Below are 12,253 nucleotides of genomic sequence, written 5' to 3' on the forward strand. Positions count from 1 at the left end.
TTCAAAATCAGCTGGATGTCTGGATTTTTCTGTGAAATCTGGCTTTTAAATGTTGGTAGAATTTTAATATTATGGGGGCCAAACCAAACAGCTGCTGACTAGATTAGGAAGGCCACCAATTTGATTTGTTTGAAGAGCACATGCAAAAAAGTTGTATTTTAAATAATATGCACAGTACATATTAAGAGTAATAGTTGTAATGCTTCCCAGGTTTGTTTTGACTGAGGCCGACAGTGGACCTGTATCTTAAGGAGGAGATTGTGCCCTTGTCCTGATTCCTCGTTACTTATTGTGGAAGACGGCTTTTTACTTGCTTGCATCAGGTGGGCTGGATCAGGTCCTTTTATACGATGCCCGGTAGTTTTAGACACACCCAAACCCAGAGTTCCTTCTTAAGGCCAAGTTGACACAGAACTGATTAACAGAGGAGACGCTAAGTAAGAGAAACACAAGACCCAAACTTCCCTGTTCAATTATTGCTGGCAAGGCTCTAGCTCTTAATACAAGAGCTATTTTCAAGGAAGGAACTCATTTCAGAACTCGCATGTTCCTTCCGGAGGAATCAGCCCCTGCTGATACAGCCACAGAATTCCTCCCAGGGCCGACAATCGCCGCACTACGTCTGGAATCAGTTTCGATAGGAACCGTTCCGCGTTCCTCCATAACTACGGGCTATCCTGGGCCCCAGGAAGTGACGTCAACGTTGTTCTTCGGTTCTTCCGTCTGTCGGCGGAAGTTTGGGCTCCGGGACTTGCCGGTTGTGTACGTGGAAGCAGCCAGCGCCTGCGCAGTCTGAGCCTTTCGTCTCAGCTGTGAGGAAAGCGCCAAGGGTAACGTCCCCGGCTCGGGGGAGACCTGCGGGGTCATGGCTCCCCGCTGACAGGGCCCGCCGAGTGGAGAAGGGGGCGAGGCTCTCCGTGGACCCTCCGCCGGGTCTGCGGCAGGCGACTTGTCCCTCGGCCTTCCAGTTCGGTGCTGCCGCTGCCGCCGCCGGCGGCTGAGGAGGGGATATGAGCTGGTTCAACGCCTCCCAGCTCTCCAGCTTCGCCAAGCAGGCCCTGTCTCAGGCCCAGAAGTCCATCGACAGGGTCCTGGACATCCAGGAAGAGGAGCCGAGCGCCTGGGCCGAGACCATTCCGTACGGAGAGCCGGGTAAGGGCGCGAGCGGCGGCGTCATTGCGCTCCCGCGGGCGTCTCTTCCGAGACCGACAGGTGAAGCGGCGGGGGTCGGGGAGTGGGGGCTCCCGCCTCGCTGAACGACGGACTTTCTGATCAAGTCCTGGTCCCCAGCCCGGCCCCAAACCCTGCTCTGGCCTCTCAGTTGGTCTTTGCTCTGGTCCCGAGGGAGAACCCAGCCCTGGGTCCTTCCCTGCCCGTGGCCCCGGGTGGGGGCTGACGGGGACCTGATTAGGTGGTCGTGGCCCCGCGCCCTCCTTCCACGTCGGCCGCATCACAGGCCCTCGAACCCGGGCCGGCTGCGCGCTCGGGACGCTGTCCGAGCCCAATATCGGAATCAGTCCGCGGGGACGGGAAGAACAGTCGCGAACACTTAGCGGGTGCTGCGCGCCTCCTGGGCTCTGTATGGCCGTCTCTCCTGAAACAGCTCCTCGAGTTCTGGCGCTGCCCTCCGTGGTGCAGAGACGGCGCGGTCCCTTCCTCTGGGCCACTCCGCCCGCGGGAGGGTCGGGGGGTCGCGGCCCGCGACTTCGGGTCGCGTCGCGGTCTAGCCTCCTATCGCCTCGTCTCTCTTAGAGTCCCTGGGCTTCACTTTTCAGGGATCTTCAGCTGCTTTTAGCTCTAAGTCTAAGCAACAGTTTATCCTTTTTGGTGTGTGGGGTGCAGATTGGCCTGACTTTGGGGTTGTGAACCTCTGGGAGAAAGAATAAGTTATTCCTCACTACTCCTTTCTGGTTTCTGTTCCTCATTTTACGTCTTTGAGATGTCAGGACCTAAATTTGAGGTGCATCGTTTTAAGATATTTTGGCTCATGTGTTTATGTCACCATCTTGTTACTTTTTCCAAGATGTTATAGGATCTTGGTGGGAGGAGCTCCACTTCCTTTTTTCAGGCTACCCCACGTTTTGAATGTCTTAACTGTAAAAGAGACAGAATATAAGTTGTAAATGTAAGGATACTCCTTTTATGAAATCCGGGGCTCGAATCCTGCTCTATAATTCTTTTTTTTTTAAATAAGTTATCCAGAATAGACTCAGGTTTTAGTGAAATGCCATAAATGTTGACTGATCACCTATGTTTTATGTCGCCGTCACTCAAAGATGACCAGTCTTCATAATGGAGTGATTTAAGTGGATGTCGCATAACCCTGCGATTTATATAAAACTTTCTCCAACAGGCAAATTTGACTTCTGTCATTCGTTGCCATGACAATAAATTAAACTAATCAGAAGATTTAATTTTGCTTGTTCCTTTGTGTCTTTAATTTTGTTTTTCCCCCTTTTTTCACCGTTCTGATATACTGAACAAATGGATGTAAAACTGTATCCCCAAGCTAAAATTACCTAGTTATCTCCGAAGTCATATTAAAGGATAGAATTTAGTATTGGGCTTGTTAGCTTTTAGGAGCTTTTAGGTACTTGTGCTCTGTCCACCAGCTTTTAAGTGTTTGGGGTTTGTGATGATTCTGCTCAGCCACTTTTGAATTTAGAAATGGAAGAAATTCTCCTAAAGAAATGCTTTAAATATTTTAGCAAATATGCCATTTTTTATCATCGGGCTTTTCAGTAACATATTATTTGTATGACTGATAGAATTACCTTTTTTGCTCAAAAGATGGTTATTTTCTCCCTAGTGTTTAAAAAAAAAATCCTAGTGTAAACTGCTGTCTTTGTCAAAAAGCAATAATTTTTTTAAATGTGCATTTTTGAAATTCATATGACCTTCTATAATTGCTAACATAATTTGGAATTTAGCAAGAGAACAAAACTTTCTCAGAGTAGGTTTGGAGAGTGGGACTTGGAGAATGAGCTTGTCATTAAGTGGATGAAAATGAATTTGCCCTTTAGAAGTTACTGTTCCCATCAGTTTACTTTGATCTTTGAAAAAGGACATTTGTCACCAGTATTTTGGGTTCAGTTTTTGAGTGTTGCCATCTGTGTAGCTGATAACTATGTTTTATCATTGATATTACAAGAATAAAATTAATATGGAACTAATTGTATAGAAGGTAGATTCTATTTGCCATGACTACACATGACCTGTAAGTGAAGATACTGCCCGTTATTATGAGATGCATCATATGTATCTTGGACTTAGCATTGGTTATTAACACATACCATTACTTTATGCATTTGTTGTAGGAGGGAATAACATTCTTGCTCCTGGTGAGCCAGGTTCAGTCTAGTCTTTCAGCTTTGCTCCTAGTTCCTCTTGGCAGATGCACACCACTTTTCCTTTTTAAGGCCCAAAGTTAAACGATGAACTAATTAATTACGTAGTAAGCAAGGACTTCAACATGTCCCAATTATGGGTTGTATTCTGTAGGGTTTTAAAAAAACATATTTATATTGACTTATAGTAATGAGTGTAATTTAAATGCTTTATATATAGGTATAATTTTTTCTTTTTTAATATATATATATATTTTTTTTGTCAAAGGAATAAGTCCCCCTGTCAGTGGAGGATGGGATACTTCAACCTGGGGGTTAAAATCCAACACTGAACCTCAGAATCAACCGGTAGCCTCTCCTAAAGCAATTACAAAGCCAGTTCGGAGAACTGTGGTAGATGAATCTGAAAATTTCTTCAGTGCCTTTCTCTCTCCCACCGATGTCCAGACCATTCAGAAGAGTCCAGTGGTATCAAAACCACCAGCTAAATCACAGCGACCAGAAGAAGAAGTGAAAAGCACCTTACAGGAGTCCTTGCACGCTGGACAGTCAAGAACAACTGAAGCGGCTGAGTCGAAAGTAGAAGACTCTCCTCCATTTGTATCGGGGGAAACTCTGGCAGCCAGTACTCTGTCTCCTAAAACTGAGGGCAAGCATGAAGAAACTCTTAATAAAGAATCTGATACAAAGGTGTCAGCAGTACATTTAAAAGTATCTGAAAGTGTAATTAATGTGAAAACAACTAGGGAACATGTATCTAATATGCCTACACAGCCTCTTACAGCGGAAACAAAGGACATGGCTTTGGAATCTAAGGAGCAAAAACATGAAGACAGACAGAGCAATACACCTTCTCCTCCTGTTAGTACCTTCTCGTCAGGTACTTCTACCACTAGTGATATTGAAGTTTTAGATCATGAAAGTGTAATAAGTGAGAGCTCAGCAAGTTCGAGACAAGAGACTACAGATTCAAAATCAAGTCTGCACTTGATGCAGACATCCTTTCAGCTTCTCTCAGCATCTGCTTGTCCTGAATATAATCGTTTAGATGATTTCCAAAAACTCACTGAGAGTTGCTGCTCATCTGATGCTTTTGAAAGAATAGACTCGTTTAGTGTACAGTCATTAGATAGCCGTAGTGTAAGCGAAATTAATTCAGATGATGAATTGTCAGGCAAGGGATATGCTTTAGTACCTATTATAGTTAATTCTTCAACTCCAAAGGCTAAAACAGTTGAATCTGTTGAAGGAAAACCTGAGGAAGCAAATGAAACATTAATTATGCCCACTGAAGAAACAGAAATGGAAGAAAGTGGACGAAGTGCAACTCCTGTTAACTGTGAACAGCCTGATATCTTGGTTTCTTCTACACCAGTAAATGAAGGGCATACTGTCCTAGACAAGGTGGCTGAGCAGCCCGAAGCTCCTGAAAGTGAGCCAGGAGCACTTTCTGAGAAGGAAGATGTATTCAAGGTAACTATAGGAAGTGGAAGGGGATTTTTTGATAACGCTTTTCAGAGATTAAATCATTGGTTTATTTTTAATATTCAGTGATGCCTAATGGTTTGTACTGATTAAAAAAGACGAGCATTTTGCATTTAAGTGTGGTGTTAAGGATCTTAAACTTGAAGAATTATTGATGCTAAATTATTTGAAATTTCTCAGAGACAAGTATGGTAGCATAAGTTGATAGTTCAGTATAACTAAGCATAAAAAAGTTTCCATTTTAGACCTTTACTGTTGAGTCCTTATCACCTTAATATTCTCTTTTGCTGGACTCATTAATTTATTAGTTTGCAAGGGACTATCTTCTTAGGTAAACAGATACCTTCAACTCCTTTGCAGATAGAGGTGCTCAAACCTAAATATTATATGATTTTTCTTATATCAAAAAAATTTTGCATGTTCACATTATTTGTAACAAATCTTGAATGAAAAATTTGGTCTCAGATCATTGGTGTTTTTCTGTTGTTATTAATTGCTTGTTTGTTTTTTATGTTGTTTTTGATATTTCCTATTGATAGCTATCTTAAATGAATAAGAAAGGGAAATGTCCAAGGATCAGAAGTGTTGTTTAGGAATGACAAATTGCTTTTACCTAATACGTAAACAAGGAAAGTGGTGTAAATTCTTTAACATTAAGTCACAGTTTTCATTTTTCCTATGATTTTTAGCTGTAGAAATTGAGTTGGATCTGGCATCTTTAATAGACTCTTCTGAGATACAGGATATCTTGAAGAAATGTCCTCTAAGTGTCATGTATTGAATTATTTAAAGTAAAAAAAGTGCCAGATTCTGTTACCTAGGTTTAATATTATTCACAAACAAAATGCCATGCTCTAACTATAATAGTTTGAATTGCTAGAAACCAACACTATTTATTATTAATAATATATTTTTGAACCATTGTTAGAAGGTAAGTGATTTCTAAGTTAATCTAGACCTAAATCAGGTAAAACTTTATTTATTTATTTTTTAGTACAAAAGGCACCATTCCTCCCCTCATACACAGTGTATCACTGCTTCAGCAGGACCTAAGGAATAAGATAGTCTAACCATTCGTTTTTGCTTAGCTTTATACTAATATATTCTGGAGATTTAAAATTTATATGCCTATCGATTTTCTAAAGTTAATTTCATTTTTTAAATGCAGTGTATCATGCTAAAAATGTTGCATGTTACATGTTTGGGTTGAAGAATAATATGGAGAAACAAACACTTGTATATCCAGTACCCAGATAAGATAGAGAACATTAGTAGAAGCTTTGAAGCCCCTCTTTGATCTTTTTGATTGCATCTCATCTCCTTTCCTTTTTTAGTGGTCATGTACCCTCTTCCCACATTTTTGCTATTGCAAACAAATTGCTGTAAATGTTCTTGTACACTTATGAAAGAGTTTTCTCCTCTGAGGTACACCTAAAAGTAGAATTTTCTACATGAAGGGGTATGTAGATCTTCAACTAGATATTGCTTAGCTGTTTTCCAAAGCGTTTTACCAAACCACCAACTAGGTGGTTGTAGTACTAATTTATACCCTCCTACCCACTGTGTGTGAGTTCTTGCTCTTCTGTGTCCGCTGTGTTCCCAGTTTTGTTTTAAATTCTTTTTATGAGATAATGCTGTTTTATTTATTTCAGTGATTCGGTGGCCTTTACTTTTTCACCTGCATGTAAAAATGGTCTTTTAAAGTTAAATGTTGGACTTTTGTGTATTCTTCTTATCCAGACAGTTGAATTTCTGAATGAGAAACTGGATAAAAGGGAAGCTCAGTTATTATCTCTTAGTAAAGAAAAAGCACTTCTAGAAGAAGCTTATGATAATCTGAAAGAGTAAGTACTTTACAAATGTGAGGAATTTTACACATTTTGTAGTGGTCCATACACTTGGTTATTACTTAAGAATGTTTTTTAAATTAAAATGTTTTATATTTTAACTTGTTTATAATTATTGAGAATTGAATGCTATTTCCATTCTACCCTTAGAGATTACTTTTCTCCTCAAATTATCTTACTCTTTTACTACTGGCACTGAAGAAAGGTGTTTTGCAAAACAAAAACAAAAAAACCTCTTCCCCTTTGTTATTAATAATCTGTTAGTATTAGAGATTTAAAAGGTATATTTGGAGAAAACTGAGATTATAGTTTTAAAAAATGCTGAGTACTAGTTTGCTTTAAGGAGCTGATTAGTAAAATGTGACACAATTAAGATTTAACAGTGAAAAGTTTTAGTTACCTTTTTGTATTTTTTACATATCATGTATTGGTGACATTTTCAATTTCTAATGGGTTTTCTTTGAAGTGTTTTAAAATAAATTAAGCAGGTAATTTTTCTCTTAAAAGTTAACAGGCCTAAAATTACTCTATTTTAGTAAAGTGTATGTTGAAGAGAATGTTAGTTTTTTTTTTTTTGCAAACTGAACTCATCTATTAACTTTAGAATATATAAACAAGTATTTTCAGTCTCAGTATTATTTTAAATTTAGTGAAATGATCAGAGTGAAAGAAGAGAGCAGCAGCATTTCTTCCTTGAAAGATGAGTTTACTCAAAGAATTGCAGAAGCAGAAAAGAAAGTTCAGCTAGCCTGCAAAGAGAGAGATGCTGCTAAAAAGGTAATGGAAGTTTAAAATAATATTAAATAAACTCTACAGAGACATATTTTTTTGAGGAATGCATTATTATTTTGGTACGGGAAAAACGAAGTAAGATTAAAAGGATACCACGTAGTATATTAACACTTAGATTTTAGATTTTTCGCATCTCTAGGATTACAGACTTTTGATACTTTGAAAAAAATCTAAGCCAGTATTTGTATAATTTATGTGTAAGTCCTTGCAAGATACATAGCAAGGATCTTTAGAATAATTTTTATAAATGATAAGTCCATCAAAATAAATAACACTTAAATCTAAATGGCACTCTATAAATTTTAAAAATTACCATTAGTCTCATTTGTTATTTTTCCCTTCCGCTTCAAACACACACACACACACACACACACACACACACACACACACACACACACACACACACACTCCTTCAAGTCAAAGTAATTTTTTTTTTTTTTTTTTTTGCGGTATGCGGGCCTCTCACTGTTGTGGCCTCTCCCGTTGCGGAGCACAGGCTCCGGATGCGCAGGCTCAGCGGCCATGGCTCACGGGCCCAGCCGCTCCGCGGCATATGGGATCCTCCCGGACCGGGGCACGAACCCGTATCCCCTGCATCGGCAGGCGGACTCTCAACCACTGCGCCACCAGGGAGGCCCCAAAGTAATTTTAAAATAAAAATTCCTAATGATTAGTGACATTGAATATTAGAATAAAATGTTGATTTATTCTAATGTAGGATTTCTCAACCTCAGCACTACTGACATTTTGGGCTGGATAATTTTATATTGTATGGAACTGTCCTGTGCATTGTAGGGTATTTACCAGCATCCCAGGCCCCTACCTACAAGATGCCAGTATCACCCTTCCCTCCTCAACCCCAACCTAATCCCCCCTCAGTTGTGATAATTGAAAATGTTACCAGACATTGCCAAATGTCCCCTTGGGAGCAAAATTGCTCCTGATTGGGAACTATTTGTTCTAATTCTTATAATTTGGAACAGTTGGCTGTTTCAGATATTGGTAACCAATTAAGGTTAGTAATTATTGCTTGTATCCCAAGTATTATAACATTTCTCAGTATTTGCCCTTCTGAGGTTGTTTTCCCCCTTCTTGACAAATGTCAATGTTAATATTTATAATTTTTCTCTATATATTCTTACAGAAAAGAAATATGATATACTTCTATCTGCTTGGTTGCTTTAATTAGCAACTTTAATTAGTATCATTTTAGACACTAATAATAACCTGAGACTATCTAACCAACTTAACTCTTTGTGTTCTTGCTCTATTCCATCTGAATACAGTACAAAAAGTAGATTTTAAGTAATGTTTGTTTTCTGTAATGCACTTTGAATTACAGATCTAAAATAGATCTAAACCATTAATTATAGCTGGAAAAAACTTGGGTCCTACGTTTTAACACATTTTATGTGTACTGCCATGTATGAACCCCCTGCTTAGGATCCACAGGAAATTCAAAGGTGAATTTAATTACCTTAAGTGAAGAGTTTGCTTTTCTACTGTTGGAAGACAAATAATGTCAACAAATGTATAGTAGTAGGCAGTTGAATAAGCACTTTGAAATGGTATCATGGAGGATGAATTTTGATCAGAGGAACTGAGGAAGATTTCATGGAAGACATGACATTCTTACTGGACCTTTGATGGATGAAATTTTGACAGTTGGAAATGGACATCAATGTTGTGGATAGTTCAGAGCATGGGCTTTAAAGATTCACAGACCTGGGTTTAAGTTATGACTCTACCACTTTATAGCTCTCTGACATTCAAAGTTTACTCAAGCTTTCTCAGTCTTAATTTTCTTATTTGTGTAGTTGAATAGTACAAGTGCCTCCCTCCCAGGATTGTTGTAAGGATTAAGTGATAATGGATACAAAGCATGGATTAAATACCTAATAAATGTTAGTTTATTTTAGCTATTTTTAGTTTCAGAGCATCATAAAAACCAAGTTTAAAATCATAGGACACTTTTCATATCACCATACTTCTCCACTGTAGTTTTAAAAGATAAAATGTCTTAACATGTTTCTGCTGAATCTCTGCTTTATTAAAGTAGATCGAACCTTATGAAATTATGTTTTTTCTCTCAGTTCACAACATGTTTGTAAGTGCAGTGAGTTTCAGATGAGGAAAAGGAATACAGTGAAAAATGGAGATACACTAGTTGAATGTTTCAAAAATAATGCTTAACCTGTAGAAAATATGTGTAGAGATACTCAAAAAGAGTATTGTAAGTTAACTTCTTCTCATTTCCATTTCCATATTAAAACCTGTTTATGTCTGAATTCAGGTCTTCTGTCATTTTCAAAGTTGTTCACTTACTCTTAATTAACCAAGGTAATATAAACTCAGGTTAACAGTACAAAACTTATGGATTCTTACTGAGAATGTGATTATTTGTATATGGAAAAAAATGGAAAAATATGCCCAGAATGAGAGTAATGCTTTATGTTACTCATATTCTTTCTTTTTTAATTAGGAAATCAAAAGTATAAAAGAAGAACTTGCTACTAGATTAAATAGTAGTGAAACGGCAGACCTTTTGAAAGAGAAAGATGAGCAGATCCGAGGGTTAATGGAAGAAGGTATGTAAAATATTTAGTTGGTTATGAAAAATATTGTAAGAACAGGAAGATACCACGTGACTAGCTGCTGCTTCCTAATGAAAAAATATTGGAAGCAAGAGCAGTTTGGACTTAAACCTCAGAAATGGTAGGCAACAATTCATGGAAGAACGGGGAGCAAGATGTAGGGAGGTGGAGGTATAATGTATGTAGCTTTTTGTTTCTAGGGAGGTAAGAAAATAACTCCTTGAGAAATAGAATTTTGTGCTTCCCTAAGAAAGCTTCTAACAGGTTTTAGAGCCCTCATTTCAACCAAGATATTTGAAAGTTATAATTCTGGAGTTTATATAGTATCTGAATCTCTAGCTTGGGTACTCTGTGCTATCATTTTATTGTTCTGGCATTTGATAGTGAATTTTTTCTTACATTCATGTTTTAATTTTTTAGTTATTAAGTACTTTCTCTATGAAAAGATTCATAATTAACCAGGTTATAAAAATTAAAGATTCTTCATGAGATAAAACATTACAGTTGGACATTGAATTAATTTCTTTCTGTAATGTCATAGGAAAGAAGGTAGTTTTGGAAAGGATGGTTAAATAAATTTTTCTTTTTCTTAAAGTTTTTTAGTTATAAGAGTAATGCTTGCTACTTGCAGAAAATTTTGAAGTTATAGGAAGTATATGAAGAAAGAGAAAAAATAGATCATAATTCAATTTTATAAGGAAATATTAATTTCTTCTAGTTCCTTTTTAATGCATTTTATTACATTTTTAAACATAATTAAGATCATACATGTAATTTGCAGTGTTCTTTCTTTTACTGTTCCCTATGCCGTTAAATTTTTTTTTTTTTTTTTTGTGGTACGCGGGCCTCTCACTGCCATGGCCTCTCCCGCCGTGGAGCACAGGCTCCGGACGCGCAGGCCCAGCGGCCATGGCTCACGGGCCCAGCCACTCCGCGGCACGTGGGACCCCCCAGACCAGGGCACGAACCTGCGTCCCCTGCATCGGCAGGCGGACCCCCAACCACTGTGCCACCAGGGAAGCCCCGTTAAATGTTTTGATACCAATATTAATGGCTGTGTTAAAGTCCATTATATGGATATATTATAATTTGTTTTACTCTTCCTAAGGTTATACATTTATTTCTAAAATGTTAATATTACAAATAGTAGTGGGATGAACGTTTCTGTACTTAAATCACTGCACTTAAGTCCAGAGTAAGTGTTTGAGGACAATTGGAAATAATCACTTCATTTGAAAAAATTAGTTTTACCCAATTTTTCTTTTTCATTTATTCAGCTAATATTTAACAGTTAATGTCAGATATTGTGTTTGATATAGTAATAAATATGACACATTCCCTGTCCTTTAGGAACTTATAGTTTAATGAGAGGGAAATATAGGTACACAGATAATTATAAAGCAATCTTAGCACTAAAACACATGAAACACATAATTGTATCTCAAGACATCTTGCAGTCAGATACTGTCTTGTGTTACAACATTAGAGACTGAGGGGACGGCTAAGTACATGGTTTCATAATTTTTTAAAATTATTAAGAATATTAATATCAAATTTCACTTTGAATTTACTAATTTAATCAGGGAGTGAGCTGATGTTTTCTTTTGCTTAATGAATTTCTTTATAGAGAAAATAGAATGATTTCATCTATGGGTATATTCACATACTGCTTCTGTATACCCTAAAAGTATTTTTTAACTCAGAGCTGAAGAGCTGAAAGTCTCAAAGCTGAGAGTGCGTTACAGTGAGTAACTGATTACTTCATTACCTAGAGTCATCAACTGTTAACATCTAGCCACACCTCCTCTGTATCTTTCTGCACATGCATATACTACCCTTTTGCCAAACCACTTGAAAGTAGGTGATAGATATCATTCCACTCCTAAATTCTTTTTTTATCCAGCTTTATTGAGGTATAATTGAGAAATAAAAGTTGTATGTATTTAAGGTGTACAATGTGATTTTTTATATATGTATATATTATGAAATGATTACCACAATCAAGCTAATTAATGTATCAGTCACTTCACACACTTTGTGATGAGAACACTTTTAAGATCTACTCTTCTTAGCAAGTTATGGGTGTACCATACAGTATTATTAACTTTAGCCATCATGCTATAAATTAGAGCTGTAGAACATATTCATCTTACATGACTGAAACTTTGTACTCCTTGACCAACATCTC

At 37.7% G+C, this 12,253-nt stretch overlaps 1 protein-coding gene across 1 annotated transcript in view; it reads left to right on the plus strand.

The window, feature by feature from the left end:
* Positions 1-779: 779 nt before the first annotated feature.
* TMF1 (TATA element modulatory factor 1) overlaps positions 780-12,253 on the plus strand; it is a 29,937-nt gene continuing 18,463 nt past the window's right edge. Inside the window, exons 1-5 of the mRNA XM_081246500.1 lie at positions 780-1,152; positions 3,616-4,820; positions 6,573-6,676; positions 7,330-7,456; positions 9,954-10,059. Coding sequence (XP_081102626.1) covers positions 1,011-1,152; positions 3,616-4,820; positions 6,573-6,676; positions 7,330-7,456; positions 9,954-10,059 — 1,684 coding nt within the window. The 5' untranslated portion in view covers positions 780-1,010. The remainder of the gene's footprint in view (positions 1,153-3,615; positions 4,821-6,572; positions 6,677-7,329; positions 7,457-9,953; positions 10,060-12,253) is intronic.

This window comes from Mesoplodon bidens (assembly GCF_964165515.1).
Source record: "Mesoplodon bidens genome assembly, chromosome: 10".
NCBI classification, from domain to species: Eukaryota; Metazoa; Chordata; class Mammalia; order Artiodactyla; family Ziphiidae; genus Mesoplodon; species Mesoplodon bidens.